This window comes from Ornithorhynchus anatinus, chromosome X2 (genome assembly GCF_004115215.2).
Source record: "Ornithorhynchus anatinus isolate Pmale09 chromosome X2, mOrnAna1.pri.v4, whole genome shotgun sequence".
NCBI classification, from domain to species: domain Eukaryota; kingdom Metazoa; phylum Chordata; class Mammalia; order Monotremata; family Ornithorhynchidae; genus Ornithorhynchus; species Ornithorhynchus anatinus.
Genome location: NC_041750.1, coordinates 7,312,715 through 7,326,572, shown reverse-complemented (window position 1 = coordinate 7,326,572; position 13,858 = coordinate 7,312,715). Strand labels below are relative to the sequence as shown.

Genomic DNA, 13,858 nt, shown 5'->3' with positions numbered 1-13,858 from the left:
CAGGGATTTTGTCTGTCTGTTTGTTTTTGTTTTGTGGAACACATTTTACCTGGGCCTCTAATGTAGTGTTTAGGCATCCAGTAGATTTCTTGCTTTTTTTTTTTAGCTGCTACATCCAGCTTTTTCCTAATTAATGAACACATTTTTTCCCCCAAATGTTTCTAAAATTAAACATTTTGGGTATTTTTTTTAACCATCCTACTTAAGCAAGAATAATCAATTTCAGCAGATTGTCACAATTGCAGAATGACTTTTCCTCGTAAACTACCTTCTCCAGGTCCTATCTGCTACTCAAAATTAAAGCCAATATGGTATCTTTCCTTGTGGGTTGTAGGACTCGTGGCTCCAAAAGACATTTTTCCTGTCCAATAACCTTCTGTCTCTCTTCCTGAAGAGTTATTCCGTCTATTATCTCCTTCCTGTCCTTATCTCATCAAACATTTCCTGTTAGTCTCTAGCACAGCCCTCCTGTGATATTTTTGTTTGGAATTTCTATCTAAAGGGATTCCATGATCCTTTTCATATTTAGTAAAGTTTTTATTACTGTTCATGGTGTCCCTCACATAGGTGCCACACCCTTGGCCTCGCGTCTATCTTGTCTTTCTTAAAAAGTGGGTATGTTAGACTTGCAGCCTGCTGTGAGTGTGTCTGTCATCTGCAGGAGACAGCTGATCGCAGTGGGGAAGTGAAAGGGGAAAAGGGGTTGCTGCTGTCACCTGCACCAAGGATCAGCCATCTTCCACAGAGAAGATCTGGGTTTGTGTGTGGGTGGGTGTCCGTGTCTGCCTGTCTGTCCCCCTGCTTCTGCCTATCTCTGGGTTCTGGGTCCCCTTCTATTCTCGATCCACAGCCACTTCCTTGGAGAACTCATGTGCTCCCATGGCTTCTACTACCCTCTCTATGCAGATGATTCCCAAATCTACATCTCCAGCCCTGATCTCTCTCCTTCTCTGCAGTCTCATATTTCCTTCTGCCTTAGGACATGTCTACTTGGATGTCCTGCCTCAAACTTAACATGTCCAAAAGAGAACTCCTTATCTTCCCACCCAAACCCTGTCCTCCCCATGACTTTCTTGTCACTGTGGACAGCACCACTATCCTTCCTGTCTCACAAGCCAGTAATCTTGGTGTTATCCTCGACTTATCTCTCTCAACCCATATATTCAATCTGTCACTAAATCCTGTTGGTTCAACCTTCACAATATTGCTAAAATCCTCCCTTTCCTCTCCATCCAAACCTCTACCACGTTAATCCAAGCACTTATCCTATCCCACCTTGATTACTGTATCAGCCTACTTGCTGACTGCCCTGTCTCCTGTCTCTTCCTAGTCCAGTCCGTACCTCATTTGCTGCTCAGATCATTTTTCTACACGAATGTTAAGTCCACATTTCCCCACTCCTCAAGAACCTCCAGTTGTTGTCCAACCACCTCCGCATCAAACAGAAACTCCTTACCATTTTCTTTAAAGCACTCAATCACCTCGTCACCTCTTTCCCTTACCTCTCTGCTTTCCTACTACAACCTTCACTCTTCTAATGCTAACCTACTCACCCTACCTCAGTCTCGACTGTCTCACCCCTGACCTCTCACTCATGTCCCGCCTCTAGCCTAGAACCTCCTCCCCCTTCATATCTGACACATGATCACTCTCCCCTCCTTCAAAGCCTTATTGAAGGCACATCTCCTCCAAGAGACCTTCCCCAACTAGGCCTTCATTTCCTCTTCTTCCACTCCCTTTGTGTCACCCTTGCACTTGGATTTCCACCCTTTTTTCACCCCTCCCTCAGCCCCACAGCACTTATGTCCATATCCGTTATTTATATTAATGTCTGTCTTCCCCTCTAGACTATAAGCTTGTTGTGGGCAGAGAGCATGACTACCAACTCTGTTATATTGTACTCTCCCAAGTGCTTAGTACAGTGCTCTGCACACAGTAAGTGCTCGATAAATTTGATTGATTGATTGCCTCTGACTCTTAAGTGTGTTTACCCCTTTCCTTCCATCTTCTCCCCTGTAATCTTGGACTACTGTATCTGCTCCCATGGAAGCCCCTGCCATTAATATTATATAAGTAAAAAAAGCTCTCTTCTCTAATTTCCTTTTGTTCTACTCACTGATGATAATAATGCATTAAGTTGCTAATATATTAATAACTCACTTTTTTTTTAAAAAAGTGCTTTTGAAGGTGTAATTTGCTTAAGCAGCCCATCAAGAGGAACATATTTGACATGCCTTTTCTCTAGAGCTGATAGCCAGGCAAGCACTATATCCCATTGGTTTTCCTCCCCCTGCCAAATCTGATACATCCATTCTAATAATAATATTAATTGTGGTGTTTAAGTGCTATGTGCCAAGCAGTGTTCTAAGCACTGGGATGAATACAAGTTAATCAGGTTGGACACAGTCCCTGTCCGACATGAGTCTCACAGTCTTAATCCCCATTTTACAGATGAGGTAACTAAGGCACAGAGAAGTTAAGCAATTTGCCCAAGGTCACACAGCAGACGTGGCAGACCAGGGATTAGAACCCACATCCTCTGACTCCCAGGCCCATGCTCTTTCCACTAGACCCCACTGCTTCCCATTGTCAAGCTCCTCACTAACCACCAAGCCTTCCTGTTCCCCCATTTTATTTTTTAAAGGTTCTTGACAATTGTACATTTTATTTGTGCTCTTTAGCCCATATGTATAACAACTAGTTCCCTGGTTTAATGGACAGTCTAATTTGCGTTCTTCCATTTAATCAAATGCCTTATTTGATTCTCTCTGGATCTCTCTCTCTGCCTCTCCCTTTTTCATCCATCCTCCTGACTTACTCCCCTCCCCACCACCACACTCCCTCTTTCCCCCTGCTCTTCACCCCTCTAGAGCACTCCAGTATGGTCAAGCCACGTCTCTCCTGGGTGTTTTGTCAAATTGCATCCATTATTTTTTCTGCATTTACTGGCTTCCCTCCAGATTTCAGTTGAAAAACCATCCCCTTTTAATTTTTAGTGCCAGCAGCCCAGTACCATTTTTGTTCAGGAGGAGCCCATCTCTTCGGTACAAATTACACTTGTCACAAAGATTCCCCCAGTTCCTCATGTATCTAAGCTCTTCCTCTCTGCACCATTGTCTCATGGACACATGGCGACTCTGAGCTCCGCCTGCTTCTAGGAACTTGGATGTAGAACCAGCAGCTCTTCCGAGAAAGCTACCCTGGAGATCTTAGGTGTCAGTCTAGCAACCTAAACCTGACGTCCTTGACTTCCCCATTTCGTTAGTACCAACATGAACCACTCCCACTGGCTCCTCCCCCACCCTCTCTAATAGTCTATCTACATGTATCATGAGGTCTGTTACCTTTGTACCCTACAGGCAGGTCATCATGCAACCCTCCTAGATGACAAAAAATCTCTTCTCTTCCATGAAGCTTTTCTAGACTATCCCTTCCTCATTTCCATCAGCCCAAAAACTCAATTATCCCATATTATTTTAGTTTCTCAGTATATATGTTTTTGTGTCGCTGTCATTTTGTTGTCTCTGAATTGTTCTTTGTGTTTTGAGTGGGGGTTTTTTCTCTGCCTCCTGCAAACTATAAGATACTTGTCTTCTCTTTCACTTTTCTTTTTTTAAAATCATCAATATTACATTTGTTAGGTGCTTACCACCTGTTGAGTAACGTTGTGCTAGGCACTAAGGAAATGTACCGGTCTGTGGAATCAGACACCATCACCGACCCACGGATTTCATAGTCTAAAAGGCGGGAGGACAGACATACTGCGAATGAAATAATGGGGTAAATTTAGGCAAGCAACAGTTCCTCAAGAACATATGGGTAAATTTAGTAAGAACAATAATCCAACAACAGAAACAGAAATGCTATCCTGCTGGGAGGGATTTTTTAATTCCCCTCCACATTTCCATGACCAAATGCCATCTACAGAGAGCCCTAAATTTAAGGAACAAGGCTTCAGAGATCTTAAGATTTACTCCTTCAAGGTGGAGATCTCGAAACACAAGTAATTGGATATGGTTTTAGGGTTAGAAATCCAACTTTTCAGGGGATCTTTTAGATCTAGGTTATACTGGGGCACCCCCGGTTGCCTGTAGCCTTGATAATGGAGGAGCCAAATTTACCACATCTCCGATATTGGAGCTCCAGGTAGTCCATGGTTCCTGAAGGTCAACAATCTAAATCTCTGTGACAACCCCAGAGCACCCCACTTAAAGCCCCCTCAAGAGTCAGAATTCTAGCCCTAACACCCTGTTACCATTGTCATTATTAACATTTTATTGAGCTAAATGTAAATATTTTTATGTCCGACTCCCTCGATAGAGTGTAAGCTCCTCATGAATGGGAACATGTCACTTGATGGTTCTATTCTTCTCAAGTGCCTACTGCTGGGCACTGTACAGTGTGGGCCCTCAGTAAATGTTGGTGTCTCTGCTACTGCTGTGTGCGATTCACTGTCCTGAGCCTGGGGTAATGAAAAGAAAATCAATTAAGACATGGCCTCTGACCCTCCAGGGCCTCACAATGTAAGTGGAGGACGGACATGTAGGACAAAATCGTGTAAATCACAAAGAAAAATTAGAAACATGAAGTGTAAAAATATATCAGCTTAACAGTATTTGGAGGGGGGCAGTCCTTGAACCTCTCACCTGTCTCCGGGCAGACAGGCCGTAGTGAAAAAATGACGCAGCCTTCCCAGTGTTCTAAAGTTTGGTTTAGGCAGGCTTGGCTTGGATGGTTTTGACAGGGGAGGGGAGCCTGCTGCCCCTGGAGCTCTAGTGGAGTGGAGGCTCCAGGCCAAATAAGTCCATGCTTGTACCTTTGCCTGTCGGTGATCTGAGTTACCAGCATTCCATGTTCACTTTTTAATAATGCCAGTAATTTCCTTCTACCCCTTAGCTCATGTAATAATACTCTGCAGACAATAGGGGGGCAGGTAAATATTGTTGACTGACTTGAAAAAGGAAATCTCCTGATGCCCTGAAGTTTTTAGCAATCCAAGAAATACCCCAAAGTCCCATTTTCAATTTAAGAAGGCCTTCTGTCCATCTACCTCAGTCCCAAACCCAGGAATGCTGTTGCTTTAAAGTCCTACATATAGTTTGGTACCAAATGATCCTCTGAGCTTGTTGCTGATATTTAATCAGTGATTGCAGGGATCTTAACTTTTAAGGTTGTTTTCTCCCACAGTCTCTGTGGCTTTCCTCCATTCTACTCCAATACGGGACAAGCTATTTCCCCTGGAATGAAGAGAAGAATTCGAATGGGCCAATATGGATTCCCTAGCCCAGAGTGGTCTGATGTCTCTGATGAAGGTAAATGTCTCTGCTCTTCTTCTTACTTCTTCCTGTCTCCACTACCTCTTCTCCAAGGAGGATTGGACAATTCAAATCCAGGGGGTTGTGGGTTTTGCATTGGTCTTGTTGTTTAATGTACACAATTTGAGGCCCTATGCCACACTAACTCATTAGGAATAAATTTCTCTTCTAAAGGACTAGAAAGCCATTTAATGCCTTGGAAAAATCAATCGGTAGTATTGGTTGAGCATTTATTCTGTCCAGAGCCCTGAACTAAGCACTAGGGAAAGTACGATGAGTTAGAAGACACAATCCCTGTCCTCAAGGAGTTTACAACCTAACTGGGGAGGGAGAAACTAAAATCAAATGTAGGGAAGGGAAAGCAACCACGTTTAAAGATCTGAACATAAGAGAAGCCGTGTGGCGTAGTAGATAGAGCATCGGCCTGGGAGTCAGAAAGATCTGGGTTCTAATCCTGGCTCCACCACTTACCTGCTGTGTGATGTTGGGCAAGTCACTTAACTCCTCTCTGCTTCAGTTACCTCATCTGTAAAATGGGGATTGAGACTGTGAGTCCTGTGCAGGACAGGGACTGTGTCCAACCTGATTAGTTTGTGTCTACCCCAGAGCTTAGTACAGTGCCTGGCGTGTAGTAAGTGCTTAACAAATACCATTTAAAAAAAAAAAAGTGCTTCGGGAAGACATATCCTCACAGATCCCCACTTGACGATGGTAAGGTTCTTTGTCAATAAGAATATTTGCTTGGTATCCTTTGCATGCTATCCAACCATTCTTTTCTTTCCATTCAAATAGCAGCTGGTTTGAAAGACACTGGAAAGAGAAGCTGAATAGAAATCTCTTTTAATAATAATAGTAATAATGATAATAATAATGGTATCTGTTAAGCACTTACTATGTGCAAAGCACTGTTCTAAGCACTAGGGTTGATACAAGGTAATCAAGTTGTCCCACGTGGGGCTCACAATCTTAATACCCATTTTACAGATAAGGGAGCTGAGGCAAAGAGAAGTTAAGTGGCTTGCCCAAGGTCACACAGCAGACAAGTGGTGGAGCAGGAATTAAAGTCCACGTTCTAATAGAACAGAAGAAAATAAGCTGGGAGGGTATATACAACCTTGAGTGGTTTTAGTGTTCCAGGAAGGGCATTGGCATGTCTAGAAAATATACCACGTCTGAGAAAAATCAAGAAAGTCCTGGAAGAGACCAGCCTAGTATAGGCAATTTGAGGAGTCAGTTATGATGGCAATGTTGGGACTATGCCCTTAGGGAAAGGTAGCAGAATAATAGCACCTAGTAGGCCAGGTCTTTGATGCTGGGAGTTGGCCTAGTGCAAAACAAACTCCAGCTTCCCATCCACTCTTCTGACCTGGGTACTTTGCTCACTTGGAAAGAGGGGAAAAGTCTGCTCTCCAGGTATTCTATCTCTTTATCACATACCTACTGACACGCCCAGCTGTTGCTGAGCAGTAAAGGTTAAACTGTGATGGTCGGCTAGAAACTTTGGCCCAGTTTTATTGCATGCAGTGGCTATTTTGTAGCATGTGTTACTGAATAATGAACACCCGTCTCTACTATGGACCTTAAATCCCTAAATTGTAGCGGGAGGGATTAAGGTTAGACTTTAAGCAAAACATCCTAACTACAGTTTTGAAAGACACTGGATACATTACCAAATGAGGTTGTGGAATCTTCTTCTGTAAAGATTTTTTAAGAATAAATGAGAATATTGAGTTACAGCAGGATTAAATGAAGACCTGAGGTCTTTTCTAGCCTCAGAATTCAGTATTTACACAATGCTTATTCTGAGGACTTTCTGTTCCTTCTTAAGGTGCATCTCCTCTCCCCATTTTATTTTCCTTCCCTACTCACCACCCATGTACTTGAGTCTGTACCCCCCTCCCAAGCACTTATAACATTCGCCCTACCCCTGCAGCACTTTTGTACTTATCTTTATTGTCGGTTGCTTCCCCTGCCTGTAATCTATTTTAATATCCGTCTTCCCGCTAGAATGTAAGCTCCTTGAAGGCAGGGGACATGTCTACATTATTGTACTCTCCCTGTGTGCTTGGTACAGTGCCCTGCACACACTAAACCTTCACTAGCTACCACCGATAGACTGATTAGATTATAATAGTTTTAATTTGGATGACCCCCCCAGAGTATTGTTGTGAACTAAAAGAGGGAAAGAATTCTTATTCCCACTTTATGAATGAGGAAACAAAGGCGCATCAAACTTAAGTGAAACTCCCAGTCAGTGGTCAAGCCAGAAGTAAATCCCAAGTCACACAACTCCCTTGCCTGTTTTCTAACCAGTATCCCATCCATGTGTGAGACACTGACTACAGGACCTGGGTTCAAGGGGCTTGTCATGTCATGCTCAGGTGAACTGAATTGAACTAGGGACTAGTAGGTAAATCTAGCTCATTAGCAGTCCATCAAGTCAGCCATTAATAATAATAATAATAATGGCATAGTGGGTACAGCATCAGCCTGGGAGTCAGAAGGTCGTGGATTCTAAACCCAGCTCCACCAATTGTCTGCTGTGTGACCTTGGGCAAATCACTTCACTTCTCTGGGCCGCAGTTACCTCATTTGTAAAATGGGAATTGGAAGGGGGAGCCCCATGTGGGACAGGGACCGTGTCCAACTTGATTTGCTTGTTTCCACCCCAGTGCTTAGTACAGTGCTTGGCACATAGTAAGCACTTAGCAAATACCACTATGTATTATTATTATTATGAGAGGGATTCGCAGTTGACCAGTGACATGCTGAAAGGTAGCATCAGGTAGAGGGAGGCTGGCTGATAGGTCAATGGGGAAGAGAAGTCAGCGTGGCTCAGTAGAAAGAGCCCGGGCTTGGGAGTCAGAGGTCATGGGTTCGAATCCCAGCTCTGCCACTTCTCAGCTGTGTGACTGTGGGCAAGTCACTTCACTTCTCTATGCCTCAGTGACCTCATCTGTAAAATGGGGATTGAGACTGTGAGCCCCACGTGGGACAACCTGATGACCCTGGATCTCCCCCAGTGCTTAGAACAGTGCATGGCACATAGTAAGCGCTTAACAAATACCAACATTATTATGAATATTGTTATCAGCTGAGGCTGAGATGAAGGCATGCCAAAGAGCTGTTCCAGGCAGTTGGTTGAATACTCCTTCTCTAATGGAACCTGGACCCTTCTCTCTCCCCCTCCCTTCCTTCTGTATCTTTCTCAGAGTCAGAACTTTCAAAGGGTTTTAACTGAGAATTAAAAACTTAGTTATCCTGTATCCTTTTCTCTCCTTCATGCAGTTTCCTTTGGGCTTGTTGATGGATATTCAAGAACAGAACTAGGGCTGCAAAATCCAATGATGTTGATGTGCAGATATACTTTTTCTCTCTTTATAGCCAAGCAGTTGATTCGCCTCCTGCTGAAGACAGAACCCACCGAGAGGATGACCATCACTCAATTTATGAATCATCCCTGGATTAATGTGAGTTCTTTCTCCTGCAGAGAGGGAAATCCTGAGTATCTGCACCCCCCAACTCTAGCACTTTGAACTTATTTGCACCTTCCTTAGCACTCACGTATATATGTTCCCTTGCTTTATTTTTGACCTCTCTAGTTGGAAATATTTTTATGTTTGTCTCCCTTATTCGTATAAGCTCCTTGTGGATAGGGAACATGTTACTTCATTAGTCTGTAATTTCCAAGTGCCTAGTAAAGTGTACCGCACCAAGTAGGTGCTCAATAAATGCTGTTATTTCTACTACCATTTCAACCTCAGTATGCACCAGTAAGCCATGTTTACTTCATGGCTAGAGGTTCAAGAATGTAAGCTCCTTTAGGGCAGGCAACCTGTGTCCTGCTTCTGTTGGACTCTCCTAAGTGCTTAGTATGGTGCTTCACATTATTTAGGAATTTAGTAATTACCATTGATTGAGTCAAGGTGCCAAGCCCCATCACATTCAGCCACAAGGTGCTGGAGCCTTTTTCTGGTGCTGGAAGAAGCCCTTGTCCTTGATCTAGATAAGCAAAGCCTCTTAGGGAGGTGACCCCTTGCCCACATTGATCACAAATAAATACAAAAGAATATTCTAAGATGAACTGGGTGTAATTCTGCTGCCAGGAGGTGGGAGCTGCGGATCTAACTAGAATGAATACGAAAGAATATTCTAAGATGAACTGGGTGTAATTCTGCTGCCAGAAGGTAGGAGCTGCGGATCCAACTAGAATCCTCTGTGCTCAGAACTCTGGGGCTTGGCCCACCCTACCTCAATTCCCTCCCCATGCCCCCCATGGCCTTTTATGGACTCAGATGGCAGTATTCAAGTATCTAACTGGCTGGGGATGAGCACAGACCAAACCATACTTGGCTTGGGACTTGCTTCCACGAAGCATATGTTCACGGGCCCTATGGCTAGCGAGTCGACTAGCGAGACAGGGCACAGATTCCATAACCACCCAGCAGGGCAACCCTTCCCGCCGCCTCTAAGTTCCAGGCCACTTCTGTCTTGGCCCAGGCTCACTTAGGATTTGGCAGGTTCTGTTGACCCAGCCCGGATCATACAAAGCTGTAGCTCCAACCCTCAGGACGGGAGGGATTTGGTAGCAGTACCCAGAGTCAGAGCCACTGGCAGGTGGATCAGTTTCCTCCTCAGCCTCGCTGAGAGGATCTGGAAGTGCCTAAGACACAGCTGCTACTTATTTTCTGGGCTACAGAATGGCAACTAGAACATATCAGTAACATTTGGTGTGCCATGTGAAAGCTGAAATCCAGGGATCTTGGCAGGCAAGTCAGTCACCTCTGCCTAGGCTTTCCCTACCTATTCTTGGGAGAATCTGCTAATATACATGCATATGTGTTTATTTTCCCTTTAGCAATCAATGGTGGTACCACAGACCCCTCTTCACACTGCCCGGGTACTTCAGGAGGACAGAGATCACTGGGATGAAGTGAAGGTCAGTCAACTCACTGTCCCAGCAGTGAGATTCCTTGGGAAATGGGTCAGGTGTCCAAAGCTACAAGCTGCCTTTGCTTCAGTCTTTCTCTTGCCCTAGAGCACAGTGTGATGACTTAAGCTTCAACCAGATAGTCAAATCCAAGTGACAGGGTTTTCTTGAGGGCTTGAGACAAGTATGGAGATGGCTGCATCAAAATAGAGGCTGCATTGTGACGAAGTAAGATCTATTCAGAATTTTCCTCCACGGGACAGGAATTGTGTTAGGAGAAGGACTATCTGTAGGTCAACAAAGCTTTTTTTTTTTCAGGTTTTGGCTAGGTTTGGACATTCCCCAGAATTCCTTCCTCCTCTCTTCCTCCTCCCCTCCAACCCCCAGTGTGAGGGGCTCCAGGATTGAGGTGGCAGAGAGCACCACAGCCCAGCATGATTTTCTTCTGGGCTGCTAAGACTACCTCAGCACAGTCAGAGGGTGTAGATGACAGTTAGGATGCCAAAGACATGGAGAAAGAATCACATTTTCTGCTATCAGCTGCTTGCTGTTGCCAAGTCTCCTTCTGTCCTTGATGTCAACTCCAGAATTTGGAATGTTTCTGGGACTGCGCGTTCCAGAAATGCTCAAGCACACAAGCCCCCTTCCCCATCCAAAGTCTCCTGCTTGCAAGGTGCCAGAGAATATGCTGCCGCCTACTGCATTTGAGCTAGGATTGTCCCTTCCTTAACGTATGATGACTCGTCCTCTTGTGATTTCAGGAGGAAATGACCAGCGCTTTGGCCACCATGCGGGTGGACTACGACCAGGTGAAAATCCAAGACTTGAAAACCTCCAACAACCGACTCCTCAACAAACGACGCAAGAAGCAAGCAGGAAGCTCCTCTTCATCTCCAGGGTGTAATAATCAGTAGGAATAAAGCGGAGAATCTTGAGGACGTGGGCTTGGAGGACAGAAAAGATCTTCTGTGGAAATGAGCAGAGGTCTGGAGTTTCAGCTCTCCAAGCCCTACCCCATCAGCCTGAGGCCTGGCATGGAAAAAATCAAGAACTGGGCTTCATGGTAGTGGGAGAATGTGTCCCTAAGCGTGATGTGAATGGGCCTAGATTTTTTTTTTTTAACTGTGTCTCTCTCTGGGCTGTGAGGGTGTGATTTTTGTGTTTGTGTTTTTAAGTGAAGTGTTGTTTTAATTCCATTATCACTCCATAGTTTCGTGTCTTACTAATGACCATTGGAAGAATCCTAGTTTGGAGATGTAGCTTTAGCCATGCAGGTGATCTTGGACTCCAGTAGTTCGTAGGCACAAGAGAACCAGTTCTGAATGAGATTTTTCTTTTAGTTGTTCAGGATGAGGACTCTCCCCTAGTTAGACTGGGGTTTCTGACAAGCTAGACGGAGATGCCCGTGTGCTTGGTCTCTGTAGTGTGGTGCCACAGACTCTTCATGGTTCTTTTAGAATAAAAAAAAGCCTGAGCATTTTCCGATTAGCTCTTTCAGTGCAATCATGGTTCTGAACAAGATTGAGGTTTTGATCTCTTCTGAAATGACTTGGTTTAAGAAAGCAGATGGAGTACCTTTTCTTTTCCCGTTACTTTTCCAGTTAGGCATTTTCATCATGTTCCATAACAGGCCAGCTTTTAGACTCAGTTCCCCAAAGGGCCTCTTGTTTCATGCTTGGAAGCTGTTCCAAGTACAAATGGAGCCCAGTGGTGGTGTCAAAATACTATCCACCTCATCCCTTCCCTAAAAAATAGCATCATGACTGGTAATGCAGTAGCAGCAAGAGAGCAGGATAGTTTCTCATCCCTTAAGAATATTTTTACAGTTCCTTTGCCTCTTGGGCAGGAAGACCAGGCCTGCAAATCTGCTGTCAGGCAGTGTTGAGCAAGTGAAGGTAGTCTAGATTTGTAGATGCAGACTTGGCCAAGGTGTTAATTTTACTACCTGAGCAATATCTAAATCATGTAAACTTTGAGTGTGGGGTTACTTTTGAGCCTGTGAATATGTTACAAAAACCAGCACTGCGATGCTTTTTTAATTTTAAAGGTTTGTACAGCAAAATTTCCCCTCAGACTGGTGTTCTCTTCAAGCCTTTACAGCAAAATTTTGTATGATGCAGGAATGAACAATGTTCCTGTTGTGCCTTGGATACTACATGAGCAAGATGCCACAGGCATTCTTCTCAAAGGGGCATTTAGAATTGGTACACTCAGAGGAAGGCTGGAGAAACAGGGCTGTATTTCAAGTCTCTGTGGCTTCTGCCGTGATCTGCGACTACTGTTTGATCTTATTACAGGCTGTTAAGCATGGGTCTTCCAGGACAGATTGGGGCTGGCAGAAGTACCTGACAATTTCAAGCCTTCCAGAGAAGACCAACTGCCCACATTCCATGCGGGCCCCATGGCAATTGGCCAGTTGATGAAAGGCCAATCTTTAGCCCCGCTACTCTTTTTGAATTGGCACATTGTTGTAAAACCCCACATTAAAGAAAATCTCCATGAGGCACTCACCTATTCTGACCCCTTGCACATGCACACATGCACATGTACTCCATACTGTAACCAAACAGGCTCACATTTTTGAGTGAGTGACCCACGGTTCCCTAACAATGTTCCAGTCAAAACATGGAGTGAAAATACATAGTATGGCGGACCTGGGTGCACACACAAGAAACAGAAGATACAGTTTCTGCCCTCAAGGGCCTTGCAGTCTAATGGGGACTTGCCCAAGGTCACACAGCAGACAGGCTGCAGAGCTCGGGCTAGAGGTTTGCTTAGAAGTTAGTTTGATTCTAGGCTGGGGAAGAAGGCTATTTTAATTTTGACAAATGAACTTGGCAAAAGTCTCAACAGTGCTACCAAGCCTTAACAGGTCTAACTAACCGTGGGAGAAAAACCGACTTATGTGATTGCTCATGGCTTCCAGTAGACTCATGCCTTAACTTGATTGGGATAGGTTATTCACTTTCTTTGTGTGTGTGTTTTGTTCACGCTTGTATATGTGTAGGTTGGGGTTTACCAGTTACTCTCAGTTGGGCCAATCATTCAATTTTTGAAATACAAGACAGGAGACAATAGGGTGGAAATGGGTGGCAAAAGGGGCTCAGGAGGTCTGAGAATACAGTAGCCTGGGTTCACAACTTCACTACCCAGTCAATTAATGACATTTACTGAGCGTTTACTGCGTGCAGAGCCCTGTACCAAACGTTTGGAAGAATACAATAGAGTTGGAAGATACGCTCCCTGCCCTTGGGGAGCTTGCAGTCTAAAAGGGGCTTACAAGCATTAGGAAAATGTATCTGTGGGGAGGTGGTGTACTGGTATTAATAAACCATGTTTCAACACTTCTGCCCTCGTCTTGCGTTCATTGTGAATTGGAAGCGAAATTCTGAGATGCATGGTTACAACTGCCCACCGAGGCCTTTCTACTGCAGGGGTCTGTTACGGAGAAATGAGCAGAGAGAATCCTGTCAGTACCCAGCCATTGTAGCCCTTTGCCAGCCAGAGTGGAAGGCATCATCTTCACGAGTGAGACACGCTTAAGTATTGCTGACATTGTGACCAAAAGCTTCTGACAGAGTTACCTCTAAAAGGAAAGGTCAGAGAAGAGGTA

General features: G+C 44.5%; 1 protein-coding gene across 2 annotated transcripts in view; it reads left to right on the top strand.

Moving 5' to 3' along the window:
• Positions 1–13,596, top strand: part of MAPKAPK3 (MAPK activated protein kinase 3) — a 119,069-nt gene extending 105,473 nt beyond the window's left edge. For both annotated transcript variants that reach the window (XM_029053409.2, XM_029053408.2), the window contains exons 8-11: positions 5,188–5,312; positions 8,700–8,785; positions 10,174–10,254; positions 11,007–13,596. In XM_029053409.2, the coding sequence (XP_028909242.1) occupies positions 5,188–5,312; positions 8,700–8,785; positions 10,174–10,254; positions 11,007–11,159 (445 nt within the window). In that variant the 3' untranslated portion in view covers positions 11,160–13,596. The remainder of the gene's footprint in view (positions 1–5,187; positions 5,313–8,699; positions 8,786–10,173; positions 10,255–11,006) is intronic.
• The last annotated feature ends 262 nt before the right edge of the window (positions 13,597–13,858 follow it).